Consider the following 27,209-nt stretch of genomic DNA (forward strand, 5'->3'; position numbering starts at 1 on the left):
TGCTATCTTTTGATTCCCACAGCTCCAAAAGTTCTGTCTTTATAAGAGTAATCAGTTCTTATTTTTCATTTCAGTTGTGTGTATTTGTACAAACAGCACCTGTAAGCCTGTAGTTTAAAGATTTTTTTGCACAGTGACTCCGTCTCCCCACTGTGGCAAAAAGTGCTGAACACCTATTAATTGTTTTGTGTGCATTGGTTTCACCTTTCTCCCCTGGTTTTCGTTAGGTTCTGAACTCATGCCCAAAGCCCTCTCCACCAGGATAGTGGGAGGCATTTGGTGGTTTTTCACACTTATCATCATTTCCTCGTACACTGCTAACCTAGCCGCCTTTCTGACAGTGGAACGTATGGAATCTCCTATTGATTCTGCTGATGATTTGGCCAAGCAGACAAAGATAGAGTATGGGGCAGTTGAAGATGGAGCAACCATGACTTTCTTCAAGGTAAGCTTTATATTCTATTTGAAAAGATCCTATATCCTGATTGTGGGGGAAAGTTTGTGCACCTTGCTGAGGAGCAACAGATAAGATTCCTACTGCTGTCAAAACCAACTGAAAGTCACTTATTTGAGGATTTGCAAGATAACAAAGGAAGCAAATGCAAAAATCTCTCATGGGAAATAGAAGCAAATTTCTTTGATGGTTTTCGCTTAGAAAAGTGAGTTTATAGCAGTGGAGTAGGCGAAGAAACATGAATACTTTGCTCAGACAGATCTCCTATAGCTGTGTACAAGAATGAGTTTTGTCAGATTAGGAGTTATAGTATCAGTTCAATAACATTACACTTAATTTTAGTCTTTGTTCAAGCAACTGGACTACACTAAGTATATTAGTGGCTTGAATGAGAATAACCTTTTGGGCTTCATATTTTTGAGAAACTTTCGGATGAAACTTGGTGTCCGTATAAAAAACCCTTAGATTCTTACAGTTTTTCTGTTCTTTTTAACCTGTTACTAAGATCATTCGATTTGAAATATAGTGAAATATGCTGCTGGATTAGAGATCAATCTTTCTTTTCTAGCTTCATCAAGCATTTAAGTGGTTTTAAATTAGTGAGAAGTATGCATGAAGGGAGAGAGGATGATTTGTTCTATAGCTCCTTGTGTTTGGTAGCAAAGAGGTGTCTCAGACCTTCCAAAGAGAGAGGTGTTTAACAGTTTTGATCTGATCTTTGGTACATTTTGAAGGCTTTCAGCTAGTATTTCCTAGTTTTATGAGTTGTTATGCTACCAACTAAAGCTTTGTGATGACTGTTACATTGGCATTTGAAATTAGGCAAACTGGGGTCCAAGGTAACTTGTAAACTGGTATAGAAATTGAAGAACGCATGCTCAGTTCCTCTCGTTGGGTTCAGGGAGTACAAAATTTGTCTAGATATCAAGGCTAAATAGTCAATGTTTAATCTTATGACCTTAGAGCCAATCAAAGTGTACACATAGTTTTAATTTAAAAAAAAAATAATTATAGGGCTTTCAGCTTCTTCTTGGAAATAAAAATCAATTCAACTTCACTCAGAATGTTGTTGGCTGTTTAACTTATAGCATAAATTGGGAAGGTTCTGAGTTTTTCCCCAGAATACTTGTTGGAAAAGGAGCTGATGAAGTTAATAGAAGTAACTATTCAATTAAAGGTCTCTTGAAGTCAGGACATGTGAAGCAGTTAAAAGAAACAACACTGAAAGTTTGAAGACAGGGTTTTAGAAGAGTGAAAATGATTTACGTCTCAGGACATAAAGAAATGACACAAGGTATTTATCGAGCTACCAGAAAACACTATAGGGCTTTAATTTCATTTTTGTCTGGCAGAAAACTTTGAACTTGTTCTAATTCAGATTTGAACTGTGGACTTTCAAATATTAGGAAGCTAGTTTAAATTAGCAGTGTCTTTCCTCCTGGTTGGCAGAAGCATTTTTCTCTGCATCTTCTTAACTTTTAGTTATCGTTCTCCATGCCCTTAATTTTCTCTCTTTCTCCTTTTTTGTATGTGCTTTATGTGGGCTTTATAAGTGCACACAGACTATTTCTCTGGATATTTTTCCCCTCTGTGTATTAATATACTGCTCCCTTTTCTGCATCTTAAGTGACAGAGATAACACTGGATGTAGATACTATAGAAAAACATAAACAGTATAGAAAAGACAGAAGAGTTGCGTATCTTTTCTGCATTGTGTGTAAAAAACCCCCAAAAAACCCAGGATAAACATTCACATTTTAAATTCCTTTCAGAATACTTTCTTTTTTATCAGTTTATGTTAAAGGAGGGTTTGAAATGGTATATATTTTATTCTCTGATATATAGGCAAGTGAATATCAAGTAGGAAATAACACTGCCTTCTTATATGGTATTAGAGAAACTGTTAATGAACCATTGTGTCCTGTTCTGGTGACCACACTTCAAAAATATGTTTAAAATTGGAAAGAGTTCATGAAAGGTGAAAGAATGACTATAGGTCTGGAAATAAGCATTGTAGTTAGCGGCTAACGAAGATCTGTCTGTTTAATCTGCTGAAGAGAAGGTTAAGAGGTGACTTGATCATGGTCTGTGAGTGCCTTAATGGGAATGAGACTTTGACAGCAGATGACTGTTTAATCTAGCAGAAAAGGGCATAATGAGATCCAATGTTTCAAAGCTGAAGTTAGGCAAATTCAGACTAGAAATAAGGTGAATATTTTTAAGAGTGAGAGTAATTAACCACTCGTACAGCTTATCTAGGAGTGGGCAAGATTCATCCATCACATGCAGCCTTTGTGAGAAAAATAGATACAGCATAGGCTAAACACGTTATACCCTTGATTTAGAGGCTACTCAATGAAATAGATAGCCTTCATTATACAGGAGGTCAGATTAGATTTTGGTAGTCCTCTTCTACTTCAAAAATCTGTGAGAGTATGACTTCTGGGGGAGGTTGCACAGAGACGATAGAGAGGATAAATTTATCATCTGTGTGTATGTTTTTCCTTAGCTGCTTTGTTGTGTTTTAATGAGAGTGGATTGAGTAAAACAATGGCATTATGTTACAACAAGAAATGAAGACACCAGATGGTTTCCTAATGTTAAATGAAATTATCATATCTTGGTAATAGTTATTAGTTCCAATCACGATGAGGCTCAGTAGCTGCCCAGAAGACTGACAGTAATTTCTGCATAAATTATCTAAATAGCAGTCCATTGAATTCTCTCTTAAAAAAGCCTTTGGAACCTGGCCAAAGCTGTATAGTACTAATACAAAAGAAGAGTGGTTTTTGAAGGAGAACCTAAATGGGAATCAAGCAAACTATATTAAAGCCTGCTAAAATTAAAATCTTGAAGAGCACAGAGGATATACGTTGAAAACACTGTTACCCTTGTGAGTCAAACATCCCTGTTAAATAGCTTTGATAAAAAAAGGAGAATGTTGTCTCCAGAGGTTTATTAGATCCTCCAGTTCACTGTATGCCACCTCATGGTCTGAGAGATATGACATTGCAACTCCTTTTGGAAGTCAGAAATTAGAGGAAATTTTCAATACTCACTTTTCTTAAGATCTACTTACCTAGTCTGAGTATGGAAAAGAAGTAGTTTTACAACTCTGGTATATGCCTGTGAGTCTGGTGGGCCATTTCATTGGGAAAAACAAAGAAAAATTTATTATTATCCAAGACTTAGAAGGAAAGAAATGTGAAAGTAAATTCTAAGGCATATCTGCTGCTAGGCTTGTAGTTTCTACTCCTGACACATGTTTTGGTGTTTCTCAAATTGTAGAGTTTTTCTTAGTTATGAACTTCTCTTCCTTTCTATTGGCTGCTTTTGTCATCCTTGAGCATTTTCAATTTTCAGAAGCCGGTCTTCCTTCCTTTTTTGAATAAAATATAAATAATCTATTATTTTAATTAAAGGTACTCATCTCACACTAGCTGTTCTTGGATGAAAAAAAGCTCAGATTGTTCATTGCCTCTGATTTCTGTGGTCTCTCAGCCTATGTTTCTCAAAACTCCAGTGTCTGTTTTCTTGCTGAATGACAGTTCTGAAATGGAAAAGAGCAATGTTAATTCCACCTTAGTTCTATTTGTACCACAGTTCTCCATTCTCACACACAAACTGCTACAGCACATATGTTTATATGTGGTCTACAATTTTAAGAATTTTTTTTGTGTGTATGAAGTTGCTATGTACTTTTGTTTTTCACAGTTTTTCATATCTGTACATTTCATTTTAATTTTTTTTCTTTCTATGATTTTTTACAGTACCATGCACAATGGGACTTTTCTCAGTTATGGTTACTAGGTATTTGCATACCACAGAGTAAAAAACAAAGTAATTTTTCATTCTCTAAAGCAGTAGATTAGTGTCATTACTTTTGTATCACAAATTAAAGGTCTTTTCAGCTCTCTGTGAGAGTCGTATATTTTACATCCTTGTTTTGCTGATAAGGAAGCTGAAGCACTAAAAGGGAATGCATGTTTTTCAAGATCACTTGGTGAAAGGCAGATAGAGGACTAATTCAGGAAAGGTGACTCACAGACCTTAGAATTATCTGATAGATTATTCTATTTGTCATTGACATTTGCCAGTTACTTTCCTTTTTTTCTTCAGGATCCGTTTTCATATGGCAGCTCTACTTTTTTACAATCTTCTCCATTTCTTCTTGCACTGCTTTTTTTCCACGAGGATCCATGTTAATGACCTTTTTCAGTTCTATGGCCCCTGTTTTTAACCCTAGCCACTTTATTACCACCTACCTCAGGAATTTGGGGGGGGGGCAACAATTCAATGCTTAGTATCTATTTTCCTCTTCTGAATTCTCAGCCTATTTTTAAAGGAGATAGAATTAAGCTCTAGCTACACATTGCCAAATCGCAGAAATAGTTTCTTAAGTATGGAAGAAGGAGTCGTAGGGGAATTTTCCCATTGCTTGCAACTGGAGTACAAGTGACAGATCCCCTGATATAAAACAAAGAATAGCAGCAAATATAAAGGTCTGAATGCCATTCATTTGTCATGAGTGATGCTGGCATTGGCACGCATAAAGCCAGTATAACTTCAGTGGGTTTTTCAAACCTGGATTTGAACATTGCAATAGGTAAATGACATTTATCTGTTTAATAAATAAATAAATGTACATATACAAGCACATGGGCATACATACACAGAGAACCTTTAGTTGAATGCTGCAAATAAAACAGCATGAAGTTTAGCAGTGTGTATCAATTATTTGGTGGAATTATTGCAAGTCAAAGATGAAAGAAGGACACAACTTCTAAGCTTCTCAAATATTCACTGACTGACAGTGACTAATGGAAAGCAATTTCTTGAGTCCCAGCCTCCATGTGCTGATCTGGATAATGCTTAAATATAATTGGTAGCAGATACCACAGATGCATGCTCAGTTTGCTTTCAAATTATTTCATTTTATAGATAAGTTGCATTTGAATGTAACAAATACAGACTTGTTTTTATGCATAAAAACATATATGTGGCACTTTTGACTAAAAAGGGAATTGAATATAAATACCATGTAATTTTTTTTTCTTCCTTTTGATCATCATGGCTTAGGCCTATCTTCTAGAAACACATACAGTTGAAAGGCATTCCCTTTTCCTGTGATTATGCCCTCTGCAGGAACACCTACTCAGTTAACCACTAGTTCTTCGAATGTACAAAAAAAAGCAGGCATAGTTGCAAACCTGTAAATCCAGGTCTGTGGTTGCTCCATATACTTCTAAGAACTGAATCTGCAGTGATAGAGTCTGTGATAATAAGATACTGGCTTTGTCCAGAGACCTCAAAACACCTCTGCCTCACTGAGTTCTACTTATCTTTTTAAAAGATCAAGGAAGCTAGGTAGAGGTAGGTAGGCTAGATGGTGCATTAACACAGACTATGATAAGTGCAGCAGTACACTTGAATTCTACATAGAAGAAATTCTGATAAATTTGGTACCATTAAGTTATTTGAGGTGAACTGTCTTGAATCTGAGGACAGAAAGCAGAACTAATTCCCATAAAGGGCCTCATTCCAACCAACTCTAGAGGTACTGGGACAAAGTGACTGAAATGGTTTAATGCTGTCTTGACCCTCCCCCCTTCTCTGACGTTGTCAGAGCCATTACTGTTCCTGTAGTAAACAGGAGCCTATGTTTGGCTGTCCGTTGCATCTCAGTGCTGAGGCATGAAACTAAAAATCGATGGAATGTGGTAGAAATCCACTACCATTCCACCCTTGCCTTTGTCCATGTCTTCTCCATTTCCTTTCCCCATTCCTCATACCATTTTCCCCTGTTCCTACATTATGGGCTAGAAAAGATGAACAAAAGGGCTAGTCAGCTTTTCATTTCTGCAAAGATTTATAATGCATTATGCCATATATCCACATAGTAAGGACTCTTTACAAGCTGTGGGATAACATGTGGTATTCATGAATAATTATGCTCCAAAATCGCAGGATTCATATTTATCATTTACACCTGTCACCAGCTACAGCTCTTAGAAACTGATGAAACATGTACAAATGCTTTTTGAGGTCCTTTCAAAGAAATATACATGTCCTTCCAGTGAAATCTAGATTATTCATTCGCAATGATTGAAATACTAAATAAAATCATTAACACATGAATTGGGGTCTCCATTAGTTATTTTTGAAAGGAAGTCAAAGAGAGACATCAAAGATGAAGTAAAAGTTGGCATTAGGAAGCATCTTCTCAGCATCTGTTTATGCCTTGCCCCAAATATTCATAGGAGAAAATGTTTTATGCTGATCTCCTCACAGAAATCTCAGGTGAGCTAAACTATGTAACCTGTGGTCCCATCTGGCTTTCCTGTTCGATAAGTATTTCTCAGTGTAAATAAAATGTAAATCTAAAGGGAACATACCAGCAAGAAGCTGACATTTGTGTTATTTTTGAAAATTCCATCTGACAACAATATGCATTAATTAGTGCATATGCAATAATGAGCCATACTGTAGGTACATGCTGAAGTTTGCCTGAATAGAGCTGGCTTGGGTAGAAATACAGGATACATGAAATCAGAGCCCAGAGGGGAAAAAAATTACAAATTAACTGTGCATTTGTCCATAGAAAGTCAAGCTTGATAGTATACAAATATTATCCAAACCACACTTTGAGTCCTAAATTGTGTCAGGAATTTTTAACAGCAAAAGACAGGAATTTCTACCAAATGTAGCTGGTTCAGATGAATTTATAATCTAGGTACCTGAAAAATAACTTTGTAGTTAAGAGAAGTCCATTGTCTTTTTTTTTTTTTTTTTTTTTTTTTTTTTTTTTTTTTTTTCAGAATAAATAGGGATGCCACTAAAGACAAGAAAAGTAGGGGCTTTTTCCTTTGAAGTCAGGTGGAGTTTAATCACTGCAAATTGCTTTTGGCCATATCTCTCAATAGCTTTATTGCTGTGTTGTTTTGGGATCAAATTAAACCAGTCTAACTGCAAGTAGTCCAACCACTTTTCTGGCCTTCAACCACAAGCTCTGTTGGCTCTACATATCATAGAGCTGTAGCAAGAATCAGTCCAGCTTTCTGATCCAACTGAAAATGAATCTTTTTTTGTTGTTGCATGTTTACTTTTCAGTTGTGAAGAAAGCTGCTCTGGCTGCTATTATAGCATGTGAGTACTGATGTGAGGGTAGCAGTGGGTGTCACTTTTCAAGGCAGGGTGATCTTGTATCACCCTGCTAGATGTGAAATCCACTGGGAATCCACACCCTTTGGGAAGTGATTTCTGTTGCCTAGACATTTGGAGGTGTGAGGGTGAGAAAATCAACAGCAATTGCTGATACTTCCAGAATGTGTGTTGTCCTTAAAACTATTGTAGGTTTTTTCTTAACATTTTGTTTACTTTCTCTCACCTTCATTTTCTGGCCTCCTCAGGGCCTGTAATGGCGCTGTTGGTAGGATCAGCTGTAAGAGAATGACTGAACTCTGGGTTCTGATCATAGGTTTGGTTACAAGGCTTTTTCCTCAGAAATGCATAACCTACTTGCTATCTAGTCTTATCACCTTTCTCTGCTGCTCCTGCTGCTTTCCCTTAGGAGGTAGGGCAACAACACTTTTTCCTTTTCTCGTCTCAGCTTTTTTTTCTCTTTATGTCTGTCCTTAGATCATGAGGAAGGTGAGAAACAGAACTGAACTGGATCATAGAGAATCCTTAAACTGCAAACAGCATTCTGTATGAAAGAGAGATTGCCGAGTTAGGGTTTGTTTAGGAAATTGAGAGTACATCTGAGAACATTTTTAACTATCAGAGTTTGAAAAAAAGATCACCTTATTCTTCAAAGCAAATAGATCGGTCACCAAGTAGACATGTAAAGTTTGTAGATTTGATCTATGACTCAACCTGGGAATGTGATTCAGAAACAATTCTCTAGAATGTTCTGTCTCTCGGTTTAGCCAGTTTTGTGTGAGAGCTTGCCATATGAGCAGCCTTCAGTGTTGAGTTCCTGCCCACTGAAGCAGCCTGAAAGCCTCAATTCATTAGCAGAGCTGAACTCTTGGTTCTGCCTTGTCAGCTTATATATGATACTACCGAGGTGTCGTCCAACTGCATTAGCATTACATTGTGTAGAGAAATATTTCCAGTGCCAGAATTGCCCTGGATGCCACCTAAAATCTTACTATGCTGATTAATTTCTTCTCCAGAGTTATTCATTGCTCCAAACAGAATGCTTGACGAAAATGGTTAAACCATCCTTTTTGCAATACATCTATGATAATAATTACATAAGCTTTATTGGATATGGATGCCTTTTAAGCATTTTTCAGTATCCATGCATTAATTGAACTTGTACTTGATGTATTCAAAATCCTTAGTCTACACAATATAAATTACTGATTTACACAGAAAACATACTAAACCATGTTTTGGAATCATAGGACCATGCTGTCATTCAGGTTGGAAAAGACCTTTAAGGTCATTGAGTCCAACCACCAACCTAACATTACAAAGCCCAGATAAGTTATTATTTGAATTTTGTTGTGAATGTGATTTGAGAGGAGTTTGGGAGCTTTTATTATATTAATACATGCTATTAGGAAACTAGGCATTGCGAAAATTAGCAAAGGATGTAGTATTGTTTACCTTAAAATATTTGTAGTTGAGTAGTTTATTTTGCATTTGAGAATTGAAATCAGCTCCCCCTAAACAATCTGTAAAATACAGCAAACGTCCTGGAGGCCTTTGAAGTCTCGAAGTTTTTGGTCTTTTACTTTTACTTTCTTATGCAACAGAAGGCCAGTGGACAGTGTTCTGTTCCTATTTCTTTTGCTCTTACTGTCTTTCTATTTCCCTGTCTTTCATATATTTTTTTTTATACAAGAGATATTTGCCTTCCTTGAATTACAAGGAATCTTCCAAAACTGTTAAGAAGCTTCTATGACATGCCTGATAGAAGTTTCATGTACTCTTTCATATGTTTCCACTTTCTGAAAAAGGAAGACACATCCTTAAAGGAACTTTCTGTGAAGAAGGAAGACCAAACATTTTCTGTGATTTCTTGGGAAGGCTGTTCTTTCAGCCTTTTACCTTGTCTAGTGAAGAAGCTCTGAGAATAGTTTCTTTCATGCTAGAACTTCTATCTAAGCCTATCTAGGTAGTTATTGTTCAAGTGTATTTTTATGCAGGTAAAATTGCTGAGGAATTTACTTGGATAGAACAAAAAACCCCCAGTTTAGTTCCTTAATTTATTTTATAACTACACCTAGTATTTCTCATGCAGCTTTTGTTCCTTGAAGTAGAGTTGCTGAGCATAGTTCATTATAGATGTACAATCCAACAATGGTATTCTAGTTAGTGGTTTGGCTACCCATAAAATCAGAAGAAGCAGCAGAGGAAACACTGAAATTTCAGTTATTGCTTCCTCTTCCAGTGACAGGTGTATTATGCAAGAAGTCTCTATTCTGAGATTAAGTGAGAATTTGGCTCTCTCAGATCAGATCTTCAAAGATGAAAGGGGGATTAAAGCAAAACTATAAGGCTCATCTCATCAGCAATATTGAGGCCATTATTTTTTACATTTTTATTCAGCCAATAGTGGATTTCTGGATTTATTTTCAAGTTGAGCTTCACTTCTAAGTAGTTCAAAGAAATTTTTTAACACTTCCAAAAAACATTAAGACTCTTAGTATAATCTTCAGGTCTTCAGTTTTCCCTTCAGAAATACAGAATCACTTTGATAAGTTGAATCTCTAAATTTTAGTGGAATAAATCTAACAGCAAACACTAGAACCTACAAATGTTGCAGTTGTAATACCATGTGATTTGAGATTTTTTATTTTTACATTTGTTGGCATTAATGATGGAGTAAAATCCATAAAAACCTCCTGTAACTATGTATTTGTCATTTAAATTTTTTATATTCTATTTTATTACATTATATTGCATTACACAAACCCTATCTTAATAATATTGTTAACTGTTAATGTAGCTTCATAGGTAGAATGTGTAGCAAAGGTAATTTATTATTCTTTTATAAATATAAGGATTGTAAAATGAAGCATGGCATCCTTAAAATGATAATGAGTAAAACCAGGAATAGGTCATATTCCTGAATTTTCTCAAAATGCATAGGACCATACTAGCAATAAATTGGTAAACTGGTGGACTGGTAAAGAAAGAATCTCAACTGTTGACTGAAAGCATTTAATAGGAAGGTATCATATGATCATGTGTTTTGGTATCAAAGCTGGAAAGCAGCCCCCCCAGATGATTTGTTTTACTGGGTAAGATACAGTTTTTGAAAGACGTAGGGCAGATATCTCCTCACACAAAAATGTAGATACCTGCTCTCCTCTCAAGTAGCCATCTAGTTGCCTTTTATTGGCACTGGAAAGAAACTGAAAGACACTAGAAACCAGTTCTTCCATACTGTCTTAGGTAACTCCCTTAGAAGGACAGCATTCTCTAGAGTTACCAAACTTTTCCCATTGACTATAGTCAATAAGCTTAGATTAGTACCTTGCTATAGATGCTTAATGTGCAAGCGGCTACAAGTATGTAAGATGCATCTTATCACATTTCTGGTCACTGTTTAAGCACTAGGCAAATTTCATATATGTATAAACTGCAGTATGAATGTAGGAAGTGTCTGTGATTAATTAATATTACAAGGAATAATACAAATAATTCTATTTCCATAATAAAATTGTGATCAATGGGGCGGAGTCTGGTTGGAGGCCTGTATCTAGTGGAGTGCCTCAAGGGTCAGTTCTGGGACCAATACTGTTCAATATATTCATCAATGACTTGGATGAGGGAATTGAGTGTACTATCAGCAAGTTTGCTGATGACACCAAGCTGGGAGGAGTGGCTGACACGCCAGAAGGCTGTGCTGCCATCCAGCGAGATCTGGACAGGCTAGAGAGTTGGGCGGGGAAAAATTTAATGAAATATAACAAGGGGAAATGTAGAGTCTTGCATCTGGGCAGGAACAACCCCAGGTTCCAGTACAGGTTGGGGAATGACCTATTAGAGAGCAGTGTAGGGGAAAGGGACCTGGGGGTCCTGGTGGACAGCAGGATGACCATGAGCCAGCACTGTGCCCTTGTGGCCAAGAAGGCCAATGGCATCCTGGGGTGTATTAGAAGGGGGGTGGTTAGTAGGTCCAGAGAGGTTCTCCTTCCCCTCTACTCTGCCCTGGTGAGACCTCATCTGGAATATTGTGTCCAGTTCTGGGCCCCTCAGTTCAAGAAGGACAGGGAACTGCTGGAGAGAGTCCAGCGCAGGGCCACAAAGATGATGAAGGGAGTGGAGCATCTCCCTTATGAGGAAAGGCTGAGGGAGCTGGGGCTCTTTAGCTTGGAGAAGAGAAGACTGAGGGGTGACCTCATCAATGTTTATAAATATATAAAGGGTGGGTGTCACGAGGATGGAGCCAGGCTCTTCTCGGTGACAACCAACAGTAAGACAAGGGGTAATGGGTTCAAGCTGGAACACAAGAGGTTCCACTTAAATGTGAGAAGAAACTTCTTCTCAGTGAGGGTGACAGAACACTGGAACAGGCTGCCCAGGGGGGTTGTGGATTCTCCTTCTCTGGAGACATTCAAAACCCGCCTGGACGCCTTCCTGTGTAACCTCACCTAGGTGTTCCTGCTCTGGCAGGGGGATTGGACTAGATGATCTTTTGAGGTCCCTTCCAATCCCTAACATTCTGTGATTCTGTGATTCTGTGAAAACCGACTTAACTAGCATTGTGGGGATATTTATTTTAGATAACTGGTTTAAAGGCCATGAAGAGTTTCTTTTTTTAAACGTTGGCACTGAAATAAACACACAACAACAACAACAAAGACAAAAATCTCTTCCAAATAATAGAAAAAGTTCACACTTTGGCTTAGGGTCTGAGTTAGACTGTGGCCAAATTTCTGGTCTGTGTTTGTAAACATCATATTTAAAAATATTAAACTGGTAACTTCCTAAACATAAGACAGTGATTGCAAAAGCCAGTCTTTCAAAAAGAAAAGTAAAAATAACAAACGAGAAACACAATCCACCATTTTGCTTTGCTCATGTGACTCCATATGCTTGATCATATTAGAGGCTTAATACATTTATCCTCCACCAGGAGAGCAGATGTTGCTGTGTCATCTGCTGTATAGCTTGTCATTTCTTCATTTATGGTCTAATTAGAGTGACAGATGCAGGCTTTTGGTCTGTGGACCAGTAATGAGTTTGCATTTTTTGCATATTTCCTTGGAACATGTGGTAATCTTGACATATTCTATGTCAGAATTTTTGTAGAAACTTTAAATTGAAGGGTACAGTTCAGCAAGTTGGGTTAACTGAATTCTTAGACCTCAGGAGGTGTTAATCAAGAAGTGATGAAAAATCTGAGGATGTATACAGATTATAATTTTAAAAATCACTTCAAGCTCCAAACATGTTTGTCATCCTCTAAGATAGTATTTGGATTTCTGAAATTGTGATTTGGTTTAATTTATAGCTGTTAGAGCAACTCTTAAAGCATTTAGAGGAGAGGGGCCATTTGTTTGTTTGTTCTTCCTGTATTAAAAAAGAATATTAAGAACAAGCAAGCAAAAGCATTGGCATAGTAAATTTTGATAATATGTCATCACATTTAAGCCTGAAGATGACAACACTGCAGTTATTGTTTCCTGTTTCTTTAATTGTAGAGTCCAGTTCTATTCACATGTTTGCGCTTCTGCATGCATATGGAGATTAGTAGGCTGGCATAGCAAAACTAATGAACTTGTTTATAGAAAAAATAAAATTTGCCCACATCCAGGACAAACTACACCCTCTTACAGATTCTGAATTGTTAATTCTCTTTTGAAAATTCTATTTTTCTGTACTTTTGGGCTTTTTGGTTAGAAGTTGAAACAGGGGGAAAATGAATAGAATGGAATGGAATGCATTTCAAAAAGATGGACCCAATTAAGAGGTGTTTGTGGTGAATTCAACTATCATTACGATGTTGTCCATATAGCACGTAGAAGGAATATAGAGCATTTATAAAAAAGGTTACTAAAACTCATTAAAAACTCATTAAACTGTTTGTATATTTTTGTGTAATTGTAACATCTTGCCATTGTGAAACTAGGTCCATATTTTTGAAACATCCTGTAGAAATGAATAGAATAGATTTCAGTCAGAAGGGACTTACAATGATCATCTAGTCCAACTACCTCACCACTTCAGGGCTGACAAAAAGTTAAAGGAAATTATTAAGGGCATTGCCCAAATGTCTTACTTTTGAAGTAAGAATTTTGAAGTAAATTATTTAGACATTAAAGTAAAATGTATGAAGAAATATTTATTACAGAGTAATATAAATATATATATGGAAATCTTTATATAGTATTACAATTATATTGTTTGAAATGTGTTATATGTTACTGTCTTGTACACTTTAAGGATATATTTTTATTTTTAGTACCAAATAAAACCAGCTGGGACTATTTTTAAAATCAAGGTCACTGGGCTAAACTCAGTTTTTCTGTGAAAATTAGGTGACCATACACAAGCAGCCTGTTAGGAACAGTGTTTGGCATGTACTTGACATCTCCTGAGCTATTATCTTCGGGTGGAGCCCAGATATAATTTGGGAGGTTATTCCATAAGACAGGCCAAAACTGTTCCAGGCCCCATGCTAACAGATGTTATGGACAATTATGGACCTCTGTCCTGACCCTGTTTTATTAAATGTAACAGGTGAATCATAGTCTTGATTTAGATATGTTAGTGAAAATCTTCAGCAGTTTTGCTAAAATATTGTCAGTAGAATAAATTATGTCTGATTCTACTCTTTAGAAGAAAAATTTCGGTGAAGAGATGAACACTTCTTTCTTTTCTGTCCTGCTTCCAAATAATTTTGTTGTTGTTGTTGTTGTACTGGTTCAACTTAAAGCAAATGAATTATTGTGGGAGTAATCTGTTAAAATATTTGTGCAACCTGAAAATCCTAAGTTGGAACTATATCCTTATTTCTTATTTCTTCTTTCCGTGCTCTTTTCATAAATAAGCTCCCGTTGATTTCAGCAGGTATTAGGTGTTTCAATGCCTTTGTGAATCTAGGCTTAAAGACATACAAAAAAAAAAAAAAAAGAAAAAAGAAGAGCTACTTCTAAGTAAGACTGTATAAAGAATGAATTGTGGTCATTACTGCTTAAGGAATATGAAGTTTAAAAAAAAAAATCCAAACTGTTATATTTGATCTTTAATTTAAACATGCAGTGCTTTTCTTTTTGTCATGCTGGTGTTTCCCACAGCACTATAAATGAGGACTATTAGATAATTGACATTACTCACTGTTTTAATTTAAAATGAAATATTTCATTAGTGTAATATGTGTCAAGAAGAAATTATTTCATTTTACTTGAAAAAAGAATCTTTGATGTCTTTTTATTCAAGGACAGCAAAACAAACACACTCTTTGTTCTGATATTCTCTAATGTACATTACTGATCTGTAAATATATGTTTGGATCATATTTTAAGTGATGACTAATTTCAAGCCTATTTGCATAGTGAACACCATGTATTTTGAGATGGATTTTTTAAGTGGAACCCAGAATGACTCCTCATTTGCTTAAAAAATTCAAAACAGATCTACTTTGCATAATTTTACATAGGCAATTGTTCAGTATAAAAGGAACAAACACTCTTCTTCGCCACATACACACATATAAATGATGACTACACGTTTGTCTGCGTAACTTGCACACAGCATTTCCCCTGAAGGTATAGGAAGTACACTGCTATTTTACTGCACTCCTTTTGTTGAAGAGGAAGTGGTGTCATTGAATAGAATCGCCTCATCAGACACTCTACAAAAGTGCCAAGTTGTAGCGATCAATAGGGAACTAGCAGATGTGAAAGTTAGTTGGCATCAAAAAACATGAGTGGAAGGCTTTCCTATGGGAAAAAAGTGCTTCCTTACACTTTATCTATACTAAGAATACTGGTTTATCAAGCTTTCAGAAAATTAAAATATTATGGCTTTCATGGCTTCAGCTCTGAAAGAGTCACTTTAACAACAGCTAGAAAGTTAGACAGATATCCATATGGGGAATTGCACGAGGTGATCAGATTTTATTAGTTTTAAACCAGAGTGTTGCGATTTCTTCTCTCACTGAAGAAAACAGATCCAGTGCAAGGAGTCTGGTAGAAGAATTGGCTCCCTGGGTGATCACTGTACTGTAGACGAGTGTAAATGCTGCTTTTGGAGCATGTCCATAGGAAACAAACAACATGTTCTCATTTCTCTAGAGCATAAATATTTAAAGACTTTGGTTCAGAAAATTCCTTCGTCTGAAGCTAGCTTGGATATTTGTTTCTTTTTCTAAATAGTATAAGCAACTTTTCAATGCTTGTCCACCCAGGAACTGCTACAGAAAAAATGAGTTTCAGTACATCAATCAAGTGGGTGCTCTTTAGAGAGATTGTCCTACAGGGAATGGCAAAACTGAAGAGTCAGTAAACAGAGTGATGTTGAGCTGGCAAGTCAGTGGATCATAGTATTTGTCAGTATGAGAGCTTACAGTTGCTGATAGCAGTTGAATGCTTTTCTGAGCAAGCTGTAAATAGGAGCAGGTGTCAGTGAGGATAGAATACATTGAGGGAAATATTCACTGACGGATTATTTCATTCATTCACTTTGCGAACTTGTGATCTACTTTATTTTCAGGAAGGTGAATTGGAGATTTTGTGTGCTAGAGACTGAACATGTTGGGGTTTTATTTGTTTGGTTGGTTGCTTTATTTTTTTTCTTTAAAAAACCCCCAACTTCTTAATCATCTATCTTTGTCTAACAATTTTTCTAGTTGCAGGGATAGATACAAGTTTCTTATAAAACACTGAGGCAATTTTCTCAGCTCACCAATCTTTAAATGAAAATATTGTTTATTGGAATTTCTGCCCCTAGTCTGCTCAGTTAATACTTAGAGCCAATTATACTTATTGGCAATGTGGAGGAGTCAGTATTAATTATCTAAAAGCACCTTTCTCACTGAAATCCAGAATGGTTGGAAAATGAATTGTCCCTGGTCTGTTCACACTAACAACCAAATAAATGCACTAGGGCACACACTAAATCAAAGGTTGCACTGACAGTTTAGATATTTAGTGCCAGAATGAATTTGATTTGCAGAACTAAGGGCTTTGACATTAAGAATTTAAATGAACATCACGTGGTATCTGTCGAGATTGCTCTTTCGTCTTAGAATGCTGTGTAATGATATTTACAAGCAAGTTGCTTCTGCCTTCAGTGCTTACAGAGACATTTGGTGACAAGAAAATTATTTTGCCTTTGGCTTTAAAGTGAAGCTGTGGAATTCCTGCCATACAGTAGCCCAAGAACAAATATTTTATACCTCAATAAAAATAGCCAAAAGCATTATAAAAATCTGTTAAATTATGTATTATCTTTTTACATTTTTGTTGCTTTCAAACAACGGTTTATCAAAGGAAGAAAACAGAGAGCAATAAAATTTAGAGCTGTATATAGCATATAAAGTCATCTACAACTTGGACTTTATTAGGTTTTTATTTAGGTAGTAATTCCATATTAGTAAGAGAGAAAATAACCTTATTTAATTACACTGAAGAAACTAAATGTCAGCTTTTCGAAGTTATGAAAAACTTTAAACACAGGAAGCTGAAATCTTAAGCCTTCTTATTCTAATATGAGTGGGCACAGACAAATCTCTTTTTCTATTGCTGTACTACAATGCTTCTGTACTTGCTGAGAAGGAATGACACACCCTTTCAGTCAACCATATCTCCTGTGTGCACTGAGATTCAGGGTCAAGTTTACCTGTGAGATGACCTGTGAGTACTCTGACAGCTATTCAGCTGCCTAAAATCTGTTTCTTTAATCAAGAGTGCTTTAGAAGTGTAATGACCGCCCCCTTGTATATTCTGTAAGAAACACTGAGTACTGTGGTTTTCAGAGTGGGAAAATATGGTGTGAATACATGTAATATGGAGCATATTCTCTGTGTTTGCATAAATCCCATTAAAATCAGCATTTTGCAAGCTATCATAAAAAAAAGGAAAACAGGAAAATCCCTATAGACCAAGATCAGTGACAATATTTGATTGTCCCTACAGGTAGGTGTCTCGTTTATTAAATATTTCAATTTAGCTAATTAGACTATACAAACTGCATTATTTTTCACTGTAGGTCTCCTGACAGTTTTCTGAATACAATGAGCATTTTAATTGATTATCAAAACAATAAAATAAAAAGAATTAAGTTAAACTTATTTTCCTCAGGAACTACATTGTAGCAACACAGTAGACGATTAGGAATAGAGTTTCTTCAAAGCTCAGCTTCAGGAAACTTAACACATGGATATAGCCAGGTGCCATGAAGAAAAATGATTCTGTAGTTAGTGTAGTGTAAGTCTTTATCATAATCCTAAAGGTAATAAAATTTTTTCATAATCCCATGCATTATCACAAGAATTGTATTAGGTGAACTTTTGTACACTTTACAAGGCCAGTGGTTTTATTGCTGAATTTTTTTAACACCCTGAACTTTGTATCCCTGTGTAACTAAGTCCCAGTGAATTGTGCTGAAAGTTTCCAGATTAATAGATGGGTATTAGATAATTAATTTGCAATTGTAGTCTTCTATGTACAGATACCAAAAGCTTTTTTATCTAAATTTTTACTTAAACTAATCCATTCAGAGATCCACTTTGCCAGAATATTTTCTGCTAAATTGGTCAACAGAAAATACATGAAAATTTGCTGCAGGATGTTCACAGATTATTGATGCAGAAATATACAGAAAGAACACAGCAGTGCTGTTGCTGGTGCTGTGAAATGCATGCCACTAATAAGTTTGGGGTATTATTAAATTCATTGTATTTTACTGAAGCAAGGACCTAACAATAACTGGGATTTGAAAGATGTCAAGGAACATATAGGTTCTTTTATATGTCAATTTATACTTAGGAGGCAAAGAATAACGCTAGAATGTCTGCTGGGCTAATTTCCTTCTCCTAGCTCTTTTGTGGCAACTACTGAACTATACGAATCCTTTTGCATTGATAACTTTCACCTCTGTCTTCTGGTTGTCTTTATGGTCTTGATGGTTCAAGATCAGTTTGGTCTCTTGGGACATTCTGAAAAAAGAATTCTTAGAGTTACTGCTTGTGTGTAATTGTGCTTTAAATTCTACCTATAGAGAAAACTATTTTATTTCTACCATACTGCCAAAAATAATGCATCATACATCACTGCACTTCCTCATGAAAATAATATCTTGTTCTCTCATCTATTTACAAGACTATTATACCATGTTCAGTCCTATGTTAACTTTAGAGACTGGCAACTCAGCTACCAATTAACTATTGTGTTAGTGATAATGACTCCTGTTGTATTGGTTTTGTTTGATTGATTTTTACTGTCTTACATTTGTTTGTCTACAATATCCTAGGCACTGTATTAGTGTGGATGTACATTAAAGCCATACACGTTAGTTAATTCAAGTAGTTAATTCAAATAGTTAAAATCTGAGTGAAATTATCTATGTACTGCAATTCATAAAAGGCACAAAACCCTGAATGTAATCCCTGCCATTCACATGATGAAATGAGAAGAGGCATTAGATGCTCTGAAGCATCAGTGATTTAATTTTCATGTGGTGACAAGACTTTCCCTTTGCAGTAGAATCCCACATGTTAATGTGATGATCTGGCTACCATTTTTTGCAGTAAACAAAGTTATTGAACTTTCACATGTCCAAACAACTTCCTATCACGGAAGGATTTTTTTCCTGCATGGTCCATCCAGGGTCTGAACAGCTTTCTTGCCTCTAGCTCTTCTGGTTACTTCCTCAGCTTTGTATTAATTCAGTGAAGTTTGTACATGCTTAGTATACACAATGTATAAAGCTGTTTTATTAAAGAGACACTTGTAGAGACACAAACAGCTGTAAAAAAACAGATAACAACTAAAAACAACAAAAAAGAAAACGTCAAAAAACTGAAAAGCCACAAAACTGTCAGCAAACTCAAACCAGAAAAAAAAAAAAAAGAAGAAGAAAAAAAATGAAGTAAATTAAGATGAACACTTAATTGTCATGTGGCACCCTGGCACCTGTTACAGTCTAATCAGTATCTTAATTAAATCAAACTGTGACATGGAACTAGTCTCTTGGATCTAACTTAAACATGTACATTTATGTTCACGAAGTCTATTTTCTGTCTTAAAACACCACAAAAACCAAAGAAACCAGACAGTAGCATTTTCTAATTATTGCAGTTCGCTAAAATAACAAAAAATAAAAATCCAACTTAGAAAAAGAAATGGCATTCTGCCAGAGGACATCTCTTTTGTTTAACAAATCTATCTTTCTCTTCCCATTGCCTTTTTGTTTTGATTTTTTTAGGTATTATTTTGAGGCAAAATTTATTTCTGAGCAAAAACTATTCTTCCATGCTGACTGTAATTCACAGAAATAATTCTCTGAAATAAGCTATGATCAATGTTGTAAAGCTTTGAGTCTTACTCATTCAGGTAGATTTGCTGTTTAAATTTTTATCCTTGCTAATTAGGTTAAATTACCCGAAGATTTGAAATTTCTTGATAACCTTCTTCAGTCATATGTATAATATATATCTTAGCTTTTATTTTAAGATACGCTAATGTGAAGGGATGGCCTGTCCCCACTGAAGTTTAATGGATTTCACATTAAGGGAGTCATTTCCCTGCATTTATGAGGTTGCAGAGCTGATTTAAAACTTTCCTCTAAAAGGGGAGGATAAGATTAATGAAAAACAATTGTATTTTTAATAATATGATCTTTGAGGCAAGATTTCCTGTTATGCATTGTAGTAAAAATAGATGATTCAGTTTTCTGTCTGCTTTTCTTTTCTAATGCCATATTCATAACAGTATAATTTTATTTTATAGACTGTAGTGGTTCTTTTAAAACATTTATAGAATCATAGAATCATTCATGGAAAAGACCTTTAAGATCATTAAGTCCAACTGTTATCTAGAACTGCTAAATCTGCCACAAAGCCATGTCCCCAAATGCCACATCTACATGTCTTTTGAATAACTCCAAACATGGTGACTCGACTGTTTCCCTGAGCAGCCTGTTCCAATGCTTGACAAACCTTTCAGTGAAGAAATTTTTCCTAATATCCAATCTAAACCTCCCCTGGTGCAACTAGAGCCATTCCCTCTTGTCCTATCACTTGCTACTTGGGAGAAAAGACCAACAGTCTCCATGCTACAACCTCCTCTCAGGTAGTTGTAGACAGCGAAAAGGTCTCCCCTCAGCCTCCTTTTCTCCAGGCTAAACAGCCCCAGTTTCCTCAGCCACTTCTTATAAGACTTATTCTCTAGACCCTTCAACAGCTTCATTGCTCTTCTTTGGACACACTTTAGCACCTCAATGTCTTTCTTGTAGTAAGGGACATTTCATTATGCAAATGTAAATGTTTCTTCTTGTGGTTTTATACTCTAAAGGTAAAGGGGAAACAAAATCTATTCAATTTGTTTTAAAAGACATGTTAAGACTTCAGTGTCTCAGCTGATTTCTTTACTTTTTATTCATGAAAACCAAATGTGATTAGACTATACTAGAACCTGGTTTTTTGAAAATTTCTCTTGAAACCAGGACAATTGAGTTGTAGGAACACACACAAGCTATAGTACAATATATTCTATGTGTGTTCTATTTTGTTGTGCTTCTTAAACTTAAAAATTGATTTGTTAGGCTCATAATTTCCAGACAATAAAGAATAAAATTATCAGATTCAGATATGCAGCATTTAAGTTTATCAGATTTCTGCCTACAAAACAGTTTTATGGAGGAGTTACACTTATCAGAAATTTAAAATAAGCTGGATATTTAAATATAAATAATAGTGCAGGTTTTGAAGTTCTCTCAGACAATTTGACATAAACAAAATTATTATTACTTTCTTAACATCTTTATCATTTAATATTTCCTCAGTTTTTTTTAGAGCATGGCTACAGCTGATGATATAAGCTTGTAAAAAAATAAGCCTATCACTTTTATATCGCAGCAGGTGGAACTACCTCAATAGGTCTTTAATTTTGATTCCTCCCTGACAGCAGGACTCCTCTGACATTGGACGTTATTGTAAAGATGTGACATCTATGTTATACCTTTCCATCTGCTTGGCATTGATATTTATCACAGATAGCAGACAAGTCAGTGCTTATTAGAAGACCCTAGATCAGAACAGTACAATCCCTTTTAAAGTTCAGAAAGGGAGAACACATATTTGTGATTACTAAGTTTCAGGCCTGAGGTGTAGGAAGAGGATTTTATTCCTCAGAAAGTTTCTCCTTGAATTTGGTAATATGAAATTACATGCAATGTTTTTTTTCCTCATTGTATTTCTATTCTCTGTGATCCCTTTGTGTCATTTCTGCACAATAACAAGATTGCTAAATGCAACTAGACGTAACCCTAAGACCTTTAGTCACTTAGGCTGAGTCCTCTGACATTAGTCTTCTGGTCATTTTGTGTTAAGTTCTTTCATTATGGTTTAAAGCCATTAAAGCCACTGTTTAAAGCTATTATTGAAATTAATTTTATGAAATGAATTTTATGAGACATTGATGCTTAGCTTGACATGCAGTCTAACTTCCCAACAACTCTCTCATATCCTAATCTGGTCCTTCCTTTGCTTTGAAACCACAGAATGGCTTGTTATTCTCCTTTAGGTCCTAATTTAGTAGGAATTATCCAAGACAAGTAACATATGTCTCGATATCCTACAACACGCCATCTTTTAGCTCTCAAGTGACTTCATTTCATTCTAGCCCTTGGGGATGGCTGACAATAGGTAAAATAGGTAAAATTCATATTTATACAACAACAAAAAGGCTGCCTTAAACTAAGATTAAAAATAAATTACATTTATTTTTACATTTATTTTTATTCTCTCCTTTTTTGGTATAGAGGATGGGGGGTGAGGGGGAAGGTGGCAGAGGGCCCCATAAAAAACTGTTCAGGCCAAATGATGTATTTTCCTGCAGGATAAAATTGAGAAGAATCTTCCACAATATCAGGGAGAAGCAGAAGGTGGGAGCCTTTCCTATCGCCACTTCTCTCTTTATTTCCTGAGCCCATATGAAGTCTCTGCAATTTTGTAGGTGTATGGACAGTGAGAGTGCTCAAAGTCCCTAATTTTCTCATCATCCTGCTCCAGTCCTGCTGTCTAGTATCTTGTCCTTGCAACAGAAAGTTCTCCTAGAAATTTTTCATGTATATAGAAAAGCAGTTTCAAACAGACAAAAAACATTTCAGTGGATAAATCTTATCAGTTTAGTAGGCATTGTTATCAGATTCCTCTGGATGAATTCATCTGAAATCACTCATCTTTCTGTCCTTACCCATGTCATTCATATTGCCTAGCTTCAGAGGGCAGAAGTTAGTCATCCAACCTGACCAAGTCTTTCAGTTCACTTCTATAGTTAGTGTGGGATTGGGATAGCTGGCAGAATTGTTTTCTGGATATAACCTCTTTTTCCTTTTCTGTTGAATATAAAGTGAGTCTCTATGAATAGCTTAGCTTAGAATAGGAAAGGACTAAAGCAAGCACCATGATTTTCTCCTTAAATATATTTTTATTTTGTTTTCAGTGACATTTTCGTTCTAGCATTGTGTGCACACTTTTTGAAGTTTGGAAAATTTATAAACGCTCCTTTACCCCTTTGAGGTATATGTCAGTTGGATACCTCACCCATGTTCTTTAAAAATTTGTATACTCTGCTCCATGTCCTCTTTCTTTTGCTCTTTTCTATTTGACCAAAACTGTATTTTTAGTTTTGCTGGTTACCAACTCAGTCTACTAGAATTGTTAAAAAATTATCATGCCATATTAATCTCTTTTTTAAAAAATACCGTCCAAGTACTAATCAGAACCAAATGTGTTTTTCTTATAATAAAAAGTGCTGAAGGAAGTAATCCTGAATTTATTACACAGTATTTTTATTTTAAGATAAAATCTAGTGCTGATATATTGATTACAGAGTATTAGTATTGCATTATTTTATAATGGTACTCTTTCCAAATCTACCTGTCTAAAATTACTCAGAGGAAATTATGTATCCATCATTTCTAAGATGCCATCTGTTCCACAGATAACTTAGGTAACCAATTGCTGCTTTGGTAAAAGTGCAGAATTTAAATCCTCTATTGGCACCTGTCTCTGCAGTCAGCAATTTCCTTAGTTTCCTAAGAAAGTTTGCTTCTGATGTTACACAGAAATGACTAAGCCTGGCTATTCTGAACAGCTAAGTGCCTACGTCTGGGTCCCTTTGGGGCCTACCATTCCTCCAGGGACTGGTCTGGAAGCAGAATGACTGAATCTTCCCTTACTCCTACAGTGACAAGAGTGCTGTTATAGCTTAGTCTTAGCTATAGCTCAGTTTGTAGAAAATACATTAGAAGGAATATTTGAATTTTTTAACATTGACCTATTCAGAGAGGAGAACTCTCTGCGAAGAGGGACCTGGGGGTTCTGCTTGATGGCAAGTTGAACATGAGCCAACAGTGTCTCCTGGCAGCCAAGAGGGCCAACCGTGTCCCAGGGTGCCCCCAGCACAGCATTGCCAGCCGGGCGAGGGAGGTGATTGTCCCGCTCTGCTCTGCATTGGTGCAGCCTCACCTGGAGCACTGTGTGCAGTTCTGGGTGCCACAGGATAAAAAGGTTATAAAGCTACTGGAGAGTGTCCAGAAGAGGGCTACAAAGTTGGTGAAGGGTTTAGAGTGGAAGCCAATGGGATATATTCAGGATGGAAAAACATTTTATAGCACTTATTTCTGCATCCTATTCATAATATGTGAACATAAGTTTTGTTTCTAGCTAGTCCGTTTTAATTTAGTCTGTTTAGCAACTTGAGTATACCTCCTCTCCTTGGCTTGATGCCAAAGGCACAAAGAGGCAGAAAACTGAGACCATTCTACTTAGAACAATGAACATGAATGTGTTTTTGTTTGTCTATTTGTTTTGTTAAAAAAGAAAGCAAAATGAACAAGAAAAATAAAAAGTCAAAATTGCCACTTCAGAGAAAGCTATGAATTTCAGACACACTACAGTAGCTTTAATTTGTACTCTGCCTACTTGAATAAGGTATTTAACATAGTAATTACTTGCGTATTCATGTTCAATAATTGCTATAGCACATATGCAAAGAGTCTAATTCTCCTGCCTTAATAACTGTATAATATACAGTATATTTTTTGATCATAATTTTTAATCTTTTATTTAGTAAAAGTAAACATGTCAACCAAAAAACAAAGGTCTAACAAAAGGTGATTTAAAATGTATATATTAAAATACAAACCAGTAATTTTTCTTATTACTGTGACTTACTACATTTTGCATATTATGGTGATGATGCTGAAGTGCTCATATCACCATGTAGTAGAAGTACCCAGTTAAAACAAACAAACAAACAAAATAATTAAGAAGTCTCCCAGCTGGAGCTGATTATTGCCTCCATTGAGTGTGTCCCTAAAAAGAAGTGAAGTGAGGGAAAATATACTGTTGGTAGAAAGGAACTTGACCTGTCCTGGAGAGGTTTTTTTCTGGACCTTTGTTTTCTCAGGGAGTATTTTCCTGAACAATCCAATCAATTCATAACTTAGGTTAAGATCTCAAGGAAGCCCTTTCTTAGGTCTTAACATTTAGTTTCACAATATATCTAAAAAATTTTTGCTTAACTCCTGTAATGAAGCAATCCTACTCAAGCAGCTGTCACTTCCATGGTGAGTGGCTTGTGAACACATTTTGATGCTAGTAACAAAACAATGCTTCTCTAAGGTTTGTTTGGAGCTATTGTCTCTTTCTTCAATATAGCACGTATATAGCACATATCGCGCTTGCATTCTTGGTTGCATCTTTCTTGGCTTGCCATTTACACTTCAGAGATGAAGAATTCTTTTTACACCCCGAAGCTTGATCTTACACTTTGCATATGTGATATTATAAGACATCAACAGTCCTTATGACTACACCTGACTTGTTACCTCTCTGTTGATGTTCCATTTGTTCAGACATCCAGGATGCTAAGAGATAGTGTTAATAAGTAGAGTGTGTTTTCTGAGCACCAGATTGTTAGTTGTCTTTTCCTTATGGTTGCAGTATTTCTCACTGCCATTCATTAGCTTTCTCATGAATATGATCCCAGAAAGATAAACTGAATAATCTATCAGTGACATTTAATGACAAAATTGAAATGCCAATAAAAATTGTAGGAATAGCTCATAATAAAACCAGACAAACCAATCATTAGAATTACAGGCTATACTACTTCCTTTCCACTATTACAAAGTAAATGATTATCAAGTAACTGCCTGTTCTGTCAAGAATCTTAAATTTATGTTTTTAAAGTTGTTTCCTGTAACATAGTATGGTATGTCCATAAAGAATATTTTGAAGATGAAGATCATTCACTAAAAAAGACAAACTGTCAGATAATAATAAATACACATTTAAAAGGCTATAAATTAAGATAGATGATATAATTAAAAACTAATTATGAGGGGAATGCTTTAAGGGAAAAGAGCTTATCTTTCCCCAGATCTTAATGTAGAGAAACATATAATGTTTAGTACAGACTCTTTCTCCCTGCTTGAGGTTATCATCATGACATATGGGAGATTATTAGTAGTTATATGCCTTTTCAGATAAACCGTTAGATGTCTGTACATTCTTTGGGATGTCTCCAAAATCTGTATCTCAGTAGGTGTGGTAACCTTGTTCAGATTCCTTTATTGTGCAGAATGAACTAACCAAGTGAAGGAGCATTTTGCCTCTCTGTGGAAAGCACACAAATTAGCAAGTATTTGCAATGGTCACAGGTAAACCCCAGAGCAGAACAGATTTTTAATCTCTATGTGGCTGACAACACAGCTGAGTTACAAGGATGAGTAAAACCAATTAGAAGTTGGGGTACTGTCAAAAGCAAATAGTGTTTAAGAGAAAAAAAAAAAGAAAAGGAAAAAAATGTATAAAACCCCCAAACAAAGTACGTGTATTTCCCTCAGTGTAATTTATACGTGCAGCTTTTTAAGCCTCTGAGGCCTTGGAACTTACCTGGTACCCTTGTGATTTTGAGAAAACTGTGATTTTTAGTAACTATGATGTGTCACCATAAAGATCAATTGAACTACTCTGTAAGGAAAAAAATATGCAAAAGATAGGCATGTTGAAGTATTTTTTTTTTCTTAAATGTTTTATAAAAATCAACTAATTCCAATGAGCTTGTGAGACACTGGTTTTAATGTATGTATGGGCTTCTCTTTCGTGGTTGTTTCTGGCAGAGATGAGTTCTGTAGGCCCACGACAAAGTTACACAAAGGAACAACAATGGCTTTCTGTCCCTGGGGCTGATCCTGTGCCAAACACAGTCTAAATTATGACAGCTGGTTGGTTATGGCTCCCAACAGTGCTTTGTTAGCAAGAAATCGCCCGAGCACTCCAGTACTCCAGCCATGCCGAGTAACCATATGGAAGTTAAGAATTTGGCTTGTGCTTTCTATTGCCATTATGGTATGCCAATTGTGAATTCATTCTCCAACACTTTGGATCCACATTAATGCCTTCACATTTTTTGGACACATTATAAGTTTCTTTCTGTTTACGGCGATATGGTTTCTTAGGAGAACATGTACTGAAGTTAGTTTAGGATTATTTCTAGCTAAATGAAATCCAGCAGATTCTAATTGTATTGGCTCTTTAGAATTGGTTTATAAAATA

The 27,209-nt window shown here is 35.8% G+C and overlaps 1 protein-coding gene across 1 annotated transcript in view; it reads left to right on the top strand.

Annotated features, from left to right (window-relative positions):
- GRIK2 (glutamate ionotropic receptor kainate type subunit 2) overlaps window positions 1–27,209 on the top strand; it is a 376,312-nt gene that overhangs the window by 286,959 nt on the left and 62,144 nt on the right. Inside the window, exon 13 of the mRNA XM_065632877.1 lies at window positions 228–445. Within this exon, the coding sequence (XP_065488949.1) occupies window positions 228–445 (218 nt within the window). The remainder of the gene's footprint in view (window positions 1–227; window positions 446–27,209) is intronic.

Source organism: Caloenas nicobarica, chromosome 3 (genome assembly GCF_036013445.1).
Source record: "Caloenas nicobarica isolate bCalNic1 chromosome 3, bCalNic1.hap1, whole genome shotgun sequence".
NCBI lineage: Eukaryota > Metazoa > Chordata > Aves > Columbiformes > Columbidae > Caloenas > Caloenas nicobarica.